The following is a 13,530-nucleotide window of genomic DNA, read 5'->3' as shown; positions in this document are numbered from 1 at the left end:
CAGGCCACTGGATTACACTAGGAAGCAGAAGAAAGTTGGACCTAGCTCACGTAGAAGGCAATGGGTAAGCTGTACAGTACATAGATGAACTATGTACCATCATTCCAATGTAGACAGGCTGCGTTTCTTTGCTATCAATAACAGGCTTGTCTGAAGGTTGATTTTGACACCCGCGATGTTTTTATGCAGGCCACTGGATTACAAAGCAGAAGAAAGGAGGACCTAGCTCACGAAGAAGACCATGGTTAAACTGGATATACGTACAGTACAGTACATAGATGAACTGACCACAACGCCATGCAGTGAAGGAAGGGTGCGGTGGAAGGGATGGTGGCAGGTGGCGACGATAATGGTGGTTGCATCTACGAAATGACGGAGGGACGTTACGCTCCAGACTTGAGGTATGTAACGTTTGTTGAATTGTAACCGATTGGTGTGACAAGAACTAGTATTAGAAACCATTCTTTAAGAAACATGCTCTTCAAGTGTGTGTCTCTTCCCCTTGTGGAAAGTTAATATTTGCCAAACGCGCGAAGTAGACAGTTTACATTACATCCTCAGTTTTCCGTCTGGCAGACATCCAGCGACCCACTTCTGCAGTGTAGCTTCGGTGCCATTGTTAAGGCCTTTGTATCACCGTGTTTTATAGCCTTTGTAGCATATACCTGCCCACATGGACAGTTATCGGTAATACATGTTGATCAATGGTCGGCATTACTAAACGATGTATTAATTAACGCCAATGGTTAGGTCGTTTGCTGGTCCAAATCGTCTTCGTGAGCCCGCTGGGTCATAAATCTGTTTATTAATAAGCTCCATTGTTGTAGTTTATTTCTTGTAAGCTCCTTCGGTGTAGTGTTTTCGTTGTTCCTCTCAGTGAATAGGTGGGTGCTTCTCCACATTATTTTAGAATCCTTCTATGTACATACCTTTAATTTTCTTCTATCCATGATCAACTAGGATCGATCAAGTCCATGCCTTTTATTTGCCTGTGCATTACTACTTAAGTAATGATTTTGCCGCTTTACGAAGTTATCTTACTTACTTATCTTCTTTATCTTCTTCTTTATCTGTTGGTAGTTATTGCTTCTACTGCTTCCATCGTTGGACTTTAGTCCCAACGTCTGCAGTTCCATCTGTCTCCTGACTTGTGTAAGTTATGATGGTGCCTCAATGGCCATATGTCGACCTATACCATGAGCTTACGCACAGGCCTCCGATTTACAGGCGTTAGAAGGTGGATAGGCTTAAGGTTCAGCTTCCAGACTTTAAATGCTGGTTAGAGTTCTTGAAAGTTCTAATATACTTGATATCACTAAAAGCTCTTATATACTTGATATTACTCTAAGGCACCATTCCTTACACTAGACTGACCATGACTACATGTTATCGACCAAGCAGTAGCTACAGTATGTAATTCATAGTAGGAAACAAAAGAATGGATCCGACAAGTCTTATTTTTGTTCAAAGAAGTTTAATCAGTATCAAATGCAACGACGCAACCATACACGTCACAAACCATACATTTCCCAAACGCATCTCTAAGACTACTTAGTGGTCCCGGAAGAGATACACGTACATATACACCATTGCCTTCCCGGATGCTTCCACGGTCAACTGGTCGACGGTTGACGTTAGATGTTGGGATGGTAGACTATTCCTCTCACCGATCCCAATCCCAAATCCGTGACTTTTTCAATGTAATTCTAATAGCTTTTACCGTATTTATCAATAATTTCACTGGACGAACAGCACATGTACAGACGTGAATAGTTAGCGGCTTAAATTAAAGTTGGTTGTATTCTTGTACAGATATGTCGGTTGGCTGTAGGTCCTTTGCTTTCACATGTTTCACAGACGGATAAGACTACAACTAGATGACATTACGTTACACAGTGTTGCTGTTTAGACCATGGTGACGTTATGCATTACAATACACTGTAGCGATCAGTTCAATACCTCCCCCAGCGATACTCCGGTCTAGGTGCTGTGTCAGTAAAAAGAGTGCGTGCGTTGGGGCCCCTAGACGTGGCACATCGCTGGTAAAGTGAACGAATCACAGAGAACAGTCGTACTGGATTTTTTGTTTCAAGTCTTGTACAGTCGGTTACTTATGCTACCATGGTTTACAGTGGACGAAGTCCAGGTTTCTACTTGTGCTGCAAAAATGAAAAAAAGAGCATAATAAGATCATCAGTCCCAACGAAGCATTCCAATACATCAATAAAGAAGAAGACGAGTTCTTGAATGTTAGAATAAACCTCATGTCACATAGCTATTTTGAATAAGGAAAAGGGCCAAGTCTAGCGACTTACTGCGGAGCGGTGCTGGGCGCGCATCTTGCCCAGGGCGGACTCAGCCATCTCGGCCCTCTCCTGGGCATCCTCCAGATCGTGCTGGGTCTTGCGCCACTTGGCCAGGTTAACGTTGGCCTGCTCCTCCTGTAAATAGATACATATGACGATTGAAACATTATCAGTGATAGTGAGGAGCCTCCCCATCAATCCATCAATAGTGTTGTCTACATTCTGACTGGTAAAGCGATTGTTGTAGCTAACAAGTGGATAGTGCGTTAGAATATTCGTTTAAAAGGTTACGTACGGCGTCCTCCACTTGTCTCTTGTAAGTCTTGATCTTCAGTTGCAGCTTCTCGACCATCTCCTGCATGCGCTCCTCCTTCTTGCGGTCCTCGTCGGCCTGGAAGCTCAGCTCCTTGAGACGGCGCTCGTTCTTCCTCAGGTTCTTCAGCGTCTCCTGGTGGCGCCTCTGCTCGGTGTCGAGTTCGGACTCCAGGTCACGCACCTGTGTTCATAAAACATTGGTCATCCCAACAAGTGGACGTCTAGTGTTAGTAACAAGCAACACAGTGAGTTCTTCGTTATAAGAAGAAATACCCACAAGATAATAACATTTTACCCTTTCAAGTTAATGGTCTTACCTTGGCCTCTAGCTTCTGCAGTGCGCGCTTGCCACCCTTCATGGCGATGGCCTCAGCCTCGTCCAGTCTCCTCTGCAGGTCCTTGATGGAGGCTTCCAGGTTCTTCTTGCTCTTCTCGATGTGAGCGGTGTGTTCTTGTTCCTGTTTCAGGTCTTCTGAGATACGTGCCGCATCAGCAATGGCCTTCTTTGCCTTCTCCTCGGTCTGCCTGTGCTCAGCCATAACCTCGTCCAGCTCAGCCTGCAGGGTCTGGATCTCACCCTCCAGCTTCCTCTTGTGGCCAGCCAGAGAGGTGTTCTGTGCAGACAGCTCGCCGACGCGGTCAGAAGACTCCACAAGCTCGGCCTCGGTCAGCTTGCGTGCCCTCTCGGCCTGGTCCAGGGCATTGCGGAGCTCTTCAAGCTCAGCCGTCAGCATGTTGGAGCGGCGCTCGGACATGGCGAGATGCTCGCGGGCCTCCTCACGTGCCCTCTGTTCGTCGTCGATTTGAGCCTGGACTTCCTGAATCTGGTTCTGGAGCTTGTTGATGGTCTTCCTGGCCTCGTTGTTGGCCTTTGTGGCATTTTCCAAGGCGGCTTCGACCTCATTCACATCAGCCTCCAGCTTCTTCTTGGCCCTGACAGCCTCGTTCCTGCCCTTGGCCTCAACGTCCAGGGTGGTCTGCAGGGCATCCAACGCCCTCTGGTGGTTCTTGCTGTAATAATGATAATTACGAACATGACATTGTGTTTAGAATGTGTGTTATAAGTAAATGTGGCATGGGATATACACTGCAATTTATAGACATAACTCAGTTTCTTTGAAATGTATATATTGACAGAACGATGTTCAGAGTGGACTCTTTCTGAAAGCATTTAATTACCGGGTGTTCTCGAACTCCTCGTCCTTCTCGGCCAGCCTGCGGTCGATGTCAGCCTTGAGCTGAGACAACTCGAGCTGGACACGCAGGACCTTGCCCTCCTCCACTTCCAGTGAACCCTCTGCCTCCTCGAGGGCGGTCTGCAATTCCTCCTTCTCCACCTCCAGACGCTTCTTGGCCTTCTCCAGCTCGTGGACTGTCTTGCCGCTCTCGCCAAGATGGTCGGTCAGCTCGTGGATTTCATCTAAGATGAAGTTGAAATAGACGTGCATTTTATGGTTAGTTTCCACGTATATCGTACGTAATGTGTGCAGAATGAAATTAAGGCCCAAAATAAACTGAGGTGAGGTGTGGTCCCTTAAGGCAAGTCAGGCAGGTGAGGTAAAAGAAAAGATAGTTTAGCTGATTGTCTTGACAAACGTACCATGCAAAGCTTTGTTCTCCTTCTTCAGGTTCTCAAGAGCCTCCATGGTTTCCTCATATTTGCCCTTCAGCTTGTACAGCTCGTTGGCATAGGCACGGGCCTCCTTGGTAGATGTCTCCAGCTCAGCGCTGATCTCCTCACACTTGGTCTTCCACTCGGCGATCTGCTTGTCAATTAGACGCTGCCTCTTCTCCAGCTGAGCTGCCGCGGCATTGGCCCGCTCAACGTCGATCATGAGGTCCTCAACCTCACCAGCCAGCCTGTTCTTGGCCTTCTCCAGAGAGCTGCACTTGGCATTGGCGGCCTCCACCTGTTCCTCAGCATCCTGCAGGCGAGCAGCCAGCTTCTTCTTGGCATCCTCCAGCTCCTCAGCGCGCTGGATGGCGTCGGACTCGTACTTGGCACGCCAGGCAGTGACCTCTGTGTTGGCCTTGGACAGGGCACGCTGGATCTCAGCCTTGCCTTCCTGCTCCTCTTCCAGCTGTACCTTCAGAGTATCGCAGTCGTGCTGGGCAGCACGCAGCTGGTGAGCCAGGTGGTTCTTGGCCTTGGTCTCCTCCTCAAGCTGGCGCTTCAGCTCCTCGAGCTGCTGGTTCAGCATGCTCTTGGCGCGGGCCAGCATGCTGCACTGGCTCTCGGACTCCTCGAGCTGGCGGCTGATTTCATTATTCTCGGTCTCAAAGCGGGACTTCAGGGATGTCAGTTCCTGGATCAGCCTGGCGGACTCCTCGATCTTGACATTGGCCTCGGCGATCTGCTCCTCGAGGGTGCGGTTTGCCTTCTCCACGTTCAGCTTGCCCTTTGTGATGGCCTCGACGTTGGTAGCCAGATCGTCGACCTCCATCTTGAGGGTGGTCTTCTCCTTCTCCAGCTTAGCCTTGACGCGCTGTAGGTTCTCAACCTGCTCGCCCAGCTCAGCACTGGCGTCGGACAGCTTCTTCCTCAGAGCAGCGACGGTGGCCTCATGCTGCATGTTGGACTCCTCCAGTTCGCGGCGGAGTTTCTGCAGCTCGACTTCGCGCTTCTTGTTGACCTCAGCCTGGGCGGCGGTGGCGCCACCAGCCTCCTCCAGACGGTCTCCCAGGTCCTCGAGCTCGCGAGCCAGGTCAGCCCTTTGCTTATCGACCTTGGCACGGGCGTTCCTCTCGGCCTCGAGCTCCTGCTCAAGCTCCTCGATGCGGCCCTGGAGTTCCTTGATCTTCTTCTGCAGGGAAGTGACAAGAGCCTGCTCATCCTCCAGCTTAGCCTCAAGGCCCTTGATTTCGAACTCCTTCCTGTTTAAGCCAAGAAGAAATATTGGTGTCATTCCAACATCTTTTTGTTGCAATTTATTAATGTCTAATGTTTTCACGTTTCTAAAGGTTGGGATTTAAAAGAGCCATGTTTAGCATTAGCATTTCGTTTAGCTTTTAACAAGAAATCCTACTTCTTGATGCGCTCCTCCAGGTCGGCCTTCTCGTTCTCCAGGCCTCCCAAACTCTCCTGTGCGGCCTTCAGGTCACCTTCCAGCTTCCTCTTTAGCCTCTCGGCCTCGGCACGCGCCTTCTTCTCGCGATCCAGGTTCTCCTCCAGCTAAGATTATAACAAGGACGGTTATTAATCAGTTGGCAGAGCATGCACAGAAGCTGGCAAGGTAACATAGTTTGTGATCCTTTCGGCCGCTTCAGTACCGTAGTTTGCAAAGCGTCAATATTGGGTCATCACGACATCTACAGAAGCAAATAAATAACCATTGGAACGTAGTTCATTTTCACGAGGGTCAAGCTTGCATCCCAACTTACGTCATCCAGTTGCTGCTCGAGCTTGGCCTTGAGCTTGCTGAGGTTGTTGACCTTGTCCTCCTCCTTCTGCAGGTCCTCCAGGGTGGTCTGTAGGGGTGTTAAAACTAGTGTGAGGGTAGGTTGAAATTACACTATGGTAAAAAGCGATGTTAAAATGTCAAGTTGTTTCACACTTACAAGATTGGGGAAGTGGAATCTCATGGATAGTCTGTTAAAATGGAACCATGGAATTGGTCCATTGAACCCTGGAACTACTTCATGCTTTCCGGATTTGCTCGTTTACTGCACCTCGGTTATTACAACTTACGGCATTGAGCTGCTCCAGCTTAGCCTTCTCCTTGGACAGCTTGGCGATCTGGTCCTCCTGGGCTGCCAGCTCCTCGGAGGTGGTGCGAACCCTGTTCTCCACACCGCGAGTTTCCTTCTCCACCTTCTGCAGAGTCTTCTCCAGCTCCTCCAGGTCCTTCTTCAGGTTGTCCACCTCGCCTTCAATCTGCCAGGAAATAAAGATGTTACTATTATTTTAGAAATCCTACACATTTGATTTATTTTCATGCTTTCTCTAACTTGCTATGTGACATTTTAGTCCGTCGTGTTGATAATCTTTTCACGTCGTGGCATCGCGTAATCGGTCATGACATTTTACCTTACGCTTGCCAGCGCTGAGCGTCGAGTTCCTAGCTTCCTCGTCTTGAAGGAGACCCTTGTAGTCCACGATCTTCTGCTCCAAGTCCGCCTTGTTCTTGATAAGGTTCTCTGCCCTGTCGGCGATGTCACCCGTGTTGGTTTGTTCCTGTGGACAGAAGAACATCATTCTACATTACATAGCAGTTTTCAACAAACACAAATCACTATGTGGAGCTTTGTTAAAAATCAATCAAGAATATATATTTGAAAATAAATTTCCTCACCGCAGACAGTTGGCCGGCGAGCTCATTCTTCTCCTGTTCGACCACGGTGAGTTTCTGCTGAATCTCAGCCATCGTGGTTTCCTCCTTCTCCACTTCATCCTTGAGCTCGCCCAGCTCCTCTTCCTTGGCACGGAGCTCCTCATCTGCCCGGGACTGAGACAGCAGGGGCTTGATGGTGCAGAACAGCTTCCACCAGTCCCAGTTGCGCAGGTTCATCCAGTTACGGACGTTACGCTGCAGCATCTTCAGCGCAGCCCTGTTAGGTTAGACATGAAGTTATATGCTAGCCGAGATCTTGGTAGTTATATAAGATAAAGATATAATAGACAATTCAGACAACTGAAGCTATCTACTTCAAATTTTCAAGACATGTACAAATGACCCCTTACCTCTGGTCCTGGAGTACTTGATAAGCGATGCGCTGCAGTTTTCCTCTCAGACGCTGCTGGATGACAGTGATGATGACGGACAGCTTAGCGTCACGGATGTCCTCAAGCTTGGCGACCTGGCCGGCCTTGAAGAAGATCTTCGTTGTGCCGACACCGTACTGTTCCTTTGGCAAGCCTGACTTTTCCAAGAGCTTGACGCAGCATTCCCTGTCGTCTTCCACTTGCTTGGCCAGGACGGGGTCCACGGGCTTGTAGCGCTGTCTGAACTCCCTGTGATGTAAGATAGTCATGTTGATTATTACATGTAATTTCCTACGGAATTCTGTGCAACGAGAATGCACAATACCAAATGAGGGAAGCGATTATTTTCATGGAGCTGAGTTTCAGTTGAGGTGTTGTCCTCACAATCATTATGCATAAATACGTAGTAAAACTGCCTATGGATTTCATTTGTTTATGTAGATGGTTGAGGTATGGAGATTTGATGTCTTAGCAAGTGGAAATATGTAAAGAGAAAGAGATCGTACTTGAAGATCATCTTGTTGGGGAAGCCCTTCTGGCAGATACGGATACCCTCGAGTACACCGTTGCAAGTCAGCTGGTGCATAACCAAGGGGTTGTCCAGGAGACCAGGAGTCTTCAGCTCGTTGGGGATCAGACAACGCACGAAGTGGGGGTAGGTGGTGTGCAGAGTGGCCATCAGCCTAGCCAGCTGCTCCTGTTTGCCATGAATGCAATAGGAAATGTTTCATTCAAGTAGAATAAGTTGGAAACAAATTTTATAAAAATACGTTGAATTGAACATAACATAACAAAACAGGTATTAAATCAGGAGCTTATTTATGACTTGTTTACGCGGATATTAGAGAGTATGATTTTATGTAGTTTTTAAGTAAACGCAAGAATCAATTATTTCGACTCTATGATTCATGATTCACGCCTTACCCTGTGGGTTGCAGAGGCGGTTTGGAAGGCTCCACCCTTCTTGCCCTTTCCACCACCACCGGACTTCTTTTGGGCAGCAGCTACAGAATGGTTGGAATAACAGCATTAAAAGAGCAATTGATTCATATTTAATTCAATGTCATGTCTCTAATTCATATACAAAATGGGTAAACATCGGTAACTAACGGACCGGGTGCCATTGGAGCTTTTTGTTATAAGAATGAAAAGGAGTGTGTCACTTACAAAGTTAGGTTTGAGGACCAAGCGAATCAGGTTTTGCGTTTGTACGTTCAGTGACATTTGGTCAGATATGCTGCAATATGAGATACGCTCGATTCTCCATGTATTTCTCTATCACCTTCCTTTAGACCATAAGCGCGTCTGAGCTCCATAGAGTAGATAAAACAGGTACCAACCCTGGTCCTCAGCAGTCATGAAGTCAGCCCAGAGTTCCTTCAGGAGCTCGTTGGTGGCCTTCTTGAAGCAGCCGACCACAGTCTCGTTCATGGGGTCCTTGTTCTTCTCCAGCCAGCCGCAGATGTTGTATGTCACGTTGCCGGCGTAGTGAGCCAAATCGAAGTGACCCTCGTACTTGGGGATCTTGGGCTTCTTTGGCTTCAAGAAGCTGGTGTGCTTGCCCAAGTGCTGGTCACGCAGCTTGTCGATGAAGGTCTTGTCGCTGGACTTGGGGAACATAGTCTGCTCCTCCAGAATGGCCAGGATACCCAGGGGCTAGATAAAAGGAAATAAAATGTAGAAATGATACTATCATATCCTATGGTATCCTAAAAATGATACACATTGACAAATAAAACCGAGTTCATATCCCTGTAAAATGCAAACGGTCACTTCTTACCGCAATGCTATAAATTAGTCTGCCAAATCTATAGCTCACCTTCTCGATCAGAGCCAGGGTCTTGGCCAAGTCCATACCGAAGTCGATGGTCTCCCACTCGATTCCCTCCCTCTTGTACTCATCCTGCTCCTCCACGAACATGTGGTGGTTGAAGAACTGCTGCAGCTTCTCGTTGGTGTAATTGATGCACAGCTGATCAAAGCTGTTGAACTATGGAGATAGAATAACAGAATTAGTTATGGTTTAAACTACGGGTCCCTTTTTGTATGCAATTAACACGGCGTTCTTACATGCCGATGAAGTATTGTGCTGTTTTGTTTGTCAGATAATGCTTTCGATGAGAGGAATAAAATCCAAACACAGGAAGCAAGGTATGATATATATACCATTAGGTAAACTCACGTCGAAGATCTCGAAGCCGGCAATATCCAGCACACCAATGAAGTTCTCCCTCTTCATCTTGGTGTCCAGCGTGTCGTTACAACGCTTGACCAGGAACTTGAAGAGCCTGTCGAACACGCCCTTAGCCAGGGCACCGACGGCGTAGATGCACTGGTTGCAGTTCTGGCCCTTTGCCACCCACTCGTTGCCGACCTTTACCCTGGGCTTGAGCAGACCCTTCTGCAGATCACCACTGTTGACGCCGTACAGGAAAGAGAACTTGTCGGCGGCTGCAAAGGAGATCACATAACCATGAGTTTTTGGTTCAAGCTGTTTAACTAGAAGTAGAATAAAACCACACAGATAGAAACTCTATGGACTAGATTCAGTTTTCAGTAAGAATTGAACTTCCCAATAATCTACACGTGAACTCACACTCAGTGCCGTCGCATTCGGCTTGCTCCTCCCTTGGCTTGGCCTTGAACTTCATGTTACCGAAGTGGCACAGACCTCCCGTGAGCTTGTAGATGTCGGTCTTCTCGTCCTGGGTGAAGCCCAGCACGTCGAAGGCCTCGTCCGTCAACTGCATCTCCTCCTTGTCGTCCACGTTCTTGATGGTCTTCTCTCCCTTCTCCAAGAAGCGATACTCATGAGCATCGTCGCTGACCATGAGCATTTCTGGAAGATTAAGATACCAACAGTTTCATTCAAGCTGCCAGCAAAACGGTCATTGACCATAATTGCTAGTATTCTTTTCGTGATTTTGTTTTCAACTAGATAATCCCTGGTTTGTACCATAGAACACTGATCAGATGAGGTTGTACGAGATTTGGGCGCATGGCGCAACAAACAGACGAATAATTATGGTCATGGTGGCTGCTGAGAGCCAGGACCTCTAGTCAACTATGCCAATGTACTAAAGAAGATAAGTGCTACACGCCTACTTACTTGTGACGTCTTTCAAGCCACTTGACAGCAGCTGGTAGAAGATATGGTAGCCACGCTCCATACCGGGCAGCTGCTCAATCACACGCACCTTCTCCAGCAGATCTGGAGAAAGCAAAACGGTTCAAAACGTAGCAATGGCTAAGAAAATGCAGGATAAACTGCTAGTTTGATTCTCAAGATTGATGTTGAAATGAGATTTCAAATGTGTACGTGTAGAAGCAATACTCACAAGACTCAATGTCGGCACCAGCCAACTTGCCCTTTGTGTTGAAGTGGATCCTGATGAATTTACCCTGGAAGAGGACGATTTAATTAGCTACACAAATCGTCTGTATTTTTTCTCATTCCTATATTGATCTAGGGACAACTGAAAAGCCCTTGTGTTTGTTGTTACCTACTATTAATGATGTTGTCACAAATAATCTAAGAGAAATAAGCAACGAAAGTGGCTGGGTATTGCTTACAAAACGGGAGAAAACCCAGAAAAGGATGAAATATGTCTTACAAAACGGGAGGAGTTGTTGTTCCTGACAGTCTTGGCGTTACCGAAGGACTCCAGTACAGGGTTAGTCTGCACGATCTGGTCCTCAAGGGTGATCTTCTTCTCTTCTTCGACCTTCTTGGGACCGCCAATGGCAGCGACCAGGGCGAAGTAGGAGATAACCTTCTTCGTGTTCTCAGTCTTACCGGCACCAGACTCGCCGCTGTAGTCAAACAGTAGATAATTTGTATCTTTCTTCCAACATTAGACGTCGTTGTTGATAATAGATTCTATGCAAGATTTATTTCATCAAAGGTTTCAGCATTCAGCGTTCAGTCAATGATCTTAATGTATTGCGATTCTTCTTGCAACTTTTCTATTGGCCACTGTTTTGAGGCTTCATAACTTGACTAACCGAAATGGTAGTATTTCAAACGGTAACAGATATTGCATGTTAAAAGAAGCCGTACTTACGTGATCAACATAGACTGGTTCACCTTGTCTGCGAAGAGAAACGAATACTTTAGAGGCCACACTTCTTGCTTGCTTTATTGCAAGATAGAAATTAAGGACTTGCGTTGGATTGTAATTTGATATAATTCCATATAATGATGTTTAAGAATACAATATGTTGCACATACCGATCAGCATGTTCTGGTAGGCATTGTCAGCCACAGAGAACAAGTGAGGCGGCATTTCCTGACGCCTCTTGCCACGGTACATGGACACAACCTCCTCCGTGTAGAGAGGGAGGCGCCTGAAGGGGTTGATCACGACGCAGAACAACCCGGAGTAGGTCTGGAGTAGTTGAGGCAACAACAGCATTAGGCGCAGGTGAATAGCTAATGGCCATACGTATTAGACTTGCGAGACAGTATTTAGAACATTTATTGAACTTTTGTGTATAGGGTTCGAGGAATATGTCGGTTGGACGCAGACTATAAAACATACAGGCGATTAGAATTCCTGTGATAACAAATAGATCAGAGTGGCTCTAAAGGAACAAAATCTATTAGCACAAGCTCCTAAATGGTAAGGTAAGATGAAACTGTTCCAAATGATAGGCCAATAAAGCATGTTTTTGTTTGTTTTCATAGTCATCTGTTTGTCGTGCCAGATTACACAGAAAAAAGCTCTCGTCTATTTCTGTCCTGTGCATGGCCAACTTGATGGAGTGCCGCCATGTGTCCGATGGCACCATCAGGTCATGACTGGAATGCCCTAGAGGTTATTCCTGTCACAGAATGTCAGCCGCATTCTTTTCTTTCTGTCTGCCTGTCGTCTGCCTGGCTGGTGTCAATCCATGCCAACTGCTCATTCGTTTGCGAGTTTGTTAAAGAATGATATTTTAGAACTGCAGTGGTGAAATGGATTATTTAGACAGCAATTGTCATTTTTGCTCCTTTATCTTCGTCTCATGTAGTTACCTAACCGTTTTGTCTTTTTGATGCCGTTTTGTCTTTTTGGCAAAAATGGTCTCAATTGAAATTCAACGTTTTCGTACTTTTAATGGCTCACAACTCTGAAGTTGTCGCTCAAAACTCTGAAGTTGATGTCACTACTTACGTAGATCATGCCATTAGCATAACGGTCCCTGAGGGTCGCCAGCACAGAGGCGTCGTTCAGGAAGGTCATGTTGGCCATGTCCTCGCAGCAGACGAACTTGGGAGGGTTCATCATCACTATCTTGTCCTTGGCAACTTCCTTGGTCTATAGAAAATATAAAAGAAAGAGTCCAATGTTGTTAGCGTTATCTGTATTTTCTACAACAAAGCCAGAAAGCAGAGAAGCAACTAGGAAGGAAACTAAATAGAGCTTATTGGCAAGCATCTGTATCTGTATAGCCGGTATAACCGGCACGCGGCGCGGCGGCAGCTAGCTATATTACACCGAATATAACATAGTCTTCTTCCTTGTCAATTGTTACGGGTATCATTTAGCCTTTTTTGCTATTTTTGTTTTCCTTTCTGTTTTATAGTTAAATACATTAATACACACAGGAGAAGTGGACAAGACGTTTGAAAATTAAAATTGGAAAAAAATTCAAGTTTGCATTCATATTACTGTCCTTGATTTTAAAGGTGTCGTCAAATGCCCCGTTTGGTCTCGGGTTAGGCCCCGCTATTTTGGGGTTACTAGTAATTCGGCCCTCAGCAGAAATAATGAAAATGATATGGTCAGGAATAATGTCTGGCATTTGGCCTTGTCTTTGGCCCCTTTGTCTTGACTTTCGCATGTCAGATTTCAAGTAGTCACTTTTGTCACTTACAAAGTAGGGGTTTTAGTCATAAAGCTGTTTCTTTTTAGCACCTTTGTATGTCTGTGAGTTACTTTGGATGATCAAGCATCAAATGTCTCTAATCTAGGCCAAGTCTATGTTGAAGTACATGTACACGCATTATTGCCAGGATTTCACATAGGGCCGAATACGAGTTTATACTTACTTGTCCCTTTGGCAACTGAACCGTGATCTTATCGCCCTTCTCTTCCTTGATCTCCACAGCGATGAAGACATCCTTATCATCGGGAGCCCAGACGTTCTTCTTCGGATCGTAAGGCGCGGAGCGGAGCTCCATCAGCAACTTGGTGTCACCGAAGATGTAGACCCGAGGGTCGT

General features: G+C 46.5%; 1 protein-coding gene and 1 long non-coding RNA gene across 2 annotated transcripts in view; one reads left to right on the top strand and one right to left on the bottom strand.

Moving 5' to 3' along the window:
• LOC109470525 overlaps positions 1–13,480 on the top strand; it is a 32,018-nt gene extending 18,538 nt beyond the window's left edge. Inside the window, exons 2-3 of the long non-coding RNA XR_002140267.1 lie at positions 190–401; positions 13,417–13,480. This is a non-coding gene — a long non-coding RNA (uncharacterized LOC109470525). The remainder of the gene's footprint in view (positions 1–189; positions 402–13,416) is intronic.
• The window catches only part of LOC109470524 (myosin-7-like), a 14,323-nt gene continuing 2,250 nt past the window's right edge, over positions 1,458–13,530 (bottom strand). Inside the window, exons 4-25 of the mRNA XM_019769488.1 lie at positions 11,388–11,415; positions 10,938–11,136; positions 10,662–10,725; positions 10,433–10,534; positions 9,920–10,162; positions 9,506–9,774; positions 9,143–9,313; positions 8,664–8,979; positions 8,248–8,327; positions 7,830–8,020; positions 7,303–7,572; positions 6,914–7,169; positions 6,649–6,795; positions 6,310–6,495; positions 6,003–6,089; positions 5,648–5,793; positions 4,222–5,495; positions 3,801–4,041; positions 2,939–3,632; positions 2,602–2,802; positions 2,316–2,441; positions 1,458–2,159 (exon numbers count right to left, since the gene is read on the bottom strand). Coding sequence (XP_019625047.1) covers positions 2,151–2,159; positions 2,316–2,441; positions 2,602–2,802; positions 2,939–3,632; positions 3,801–4,041; positions 4,222–5,495; positions 5,648–5,793; positions 6,003–6,089; positions 6,310–6,495; positions 6,649–6,795; positions 6,914–7,169; positions 7,303–7,572; positions 7,830–8,020; positions 8,248–8,327; positions 8,664–8,979; positions 9,143–9,313; positions 9,506–9,774; positions 9,920–10,162; positions 10,433–10,534; positions 10,662–10,725; positions 10,938–11,136; positions 11,388–11,415 — 5,300 coding nt within the window. The 3' untranslated portion in view covers positions 1,458–2,150. The remainder of the gene's footprint in view (positions 2,160–2,315; positions 2,442–2,601; positions 2,803–2,938; positions 3,633–3,800; positions 4,042–4,221; positions 5,496–5,647; positions 5,794–6,002; positions 6,090–6,309; positions 6,496–6,648; positions 6,796–6,913; positions 7,170–7,302; positions 7,573–7,829; positions 8,021–8,247; positions 8,328–8,663; positions 8,980–9,142; positions 9,314–9,505; positions 9,775–9,919; positions 10,163–10,432; positions 10,535–10,661; positions 10,726–10,937; positions 11,137–11,387; positions 11,416–13,530) is intronic.

Source organism: Branchiostoma belcheri, unplaced genomic scaffold, assembly GCF_001625305.1.
Source record: "Branchiostoma belcheri isolate BF01 breed outbred unplaced genomic scaffold, Haploidv18h27 scaffold229, whole genome shotgun sequence".
Taxonomy (NCBI): Eukaryota; Metazoa; Chordata; class Leptocardii; order Amphioxiformes; family Branchiostomatidae; genus Branchiostoma; species Branchiostoma belcheri.
The sequence above is the reverse complement of the archived record's forward strand: the minus strand, read 5'-3'. Positions and strand labels throughout refer to the sequence as shown.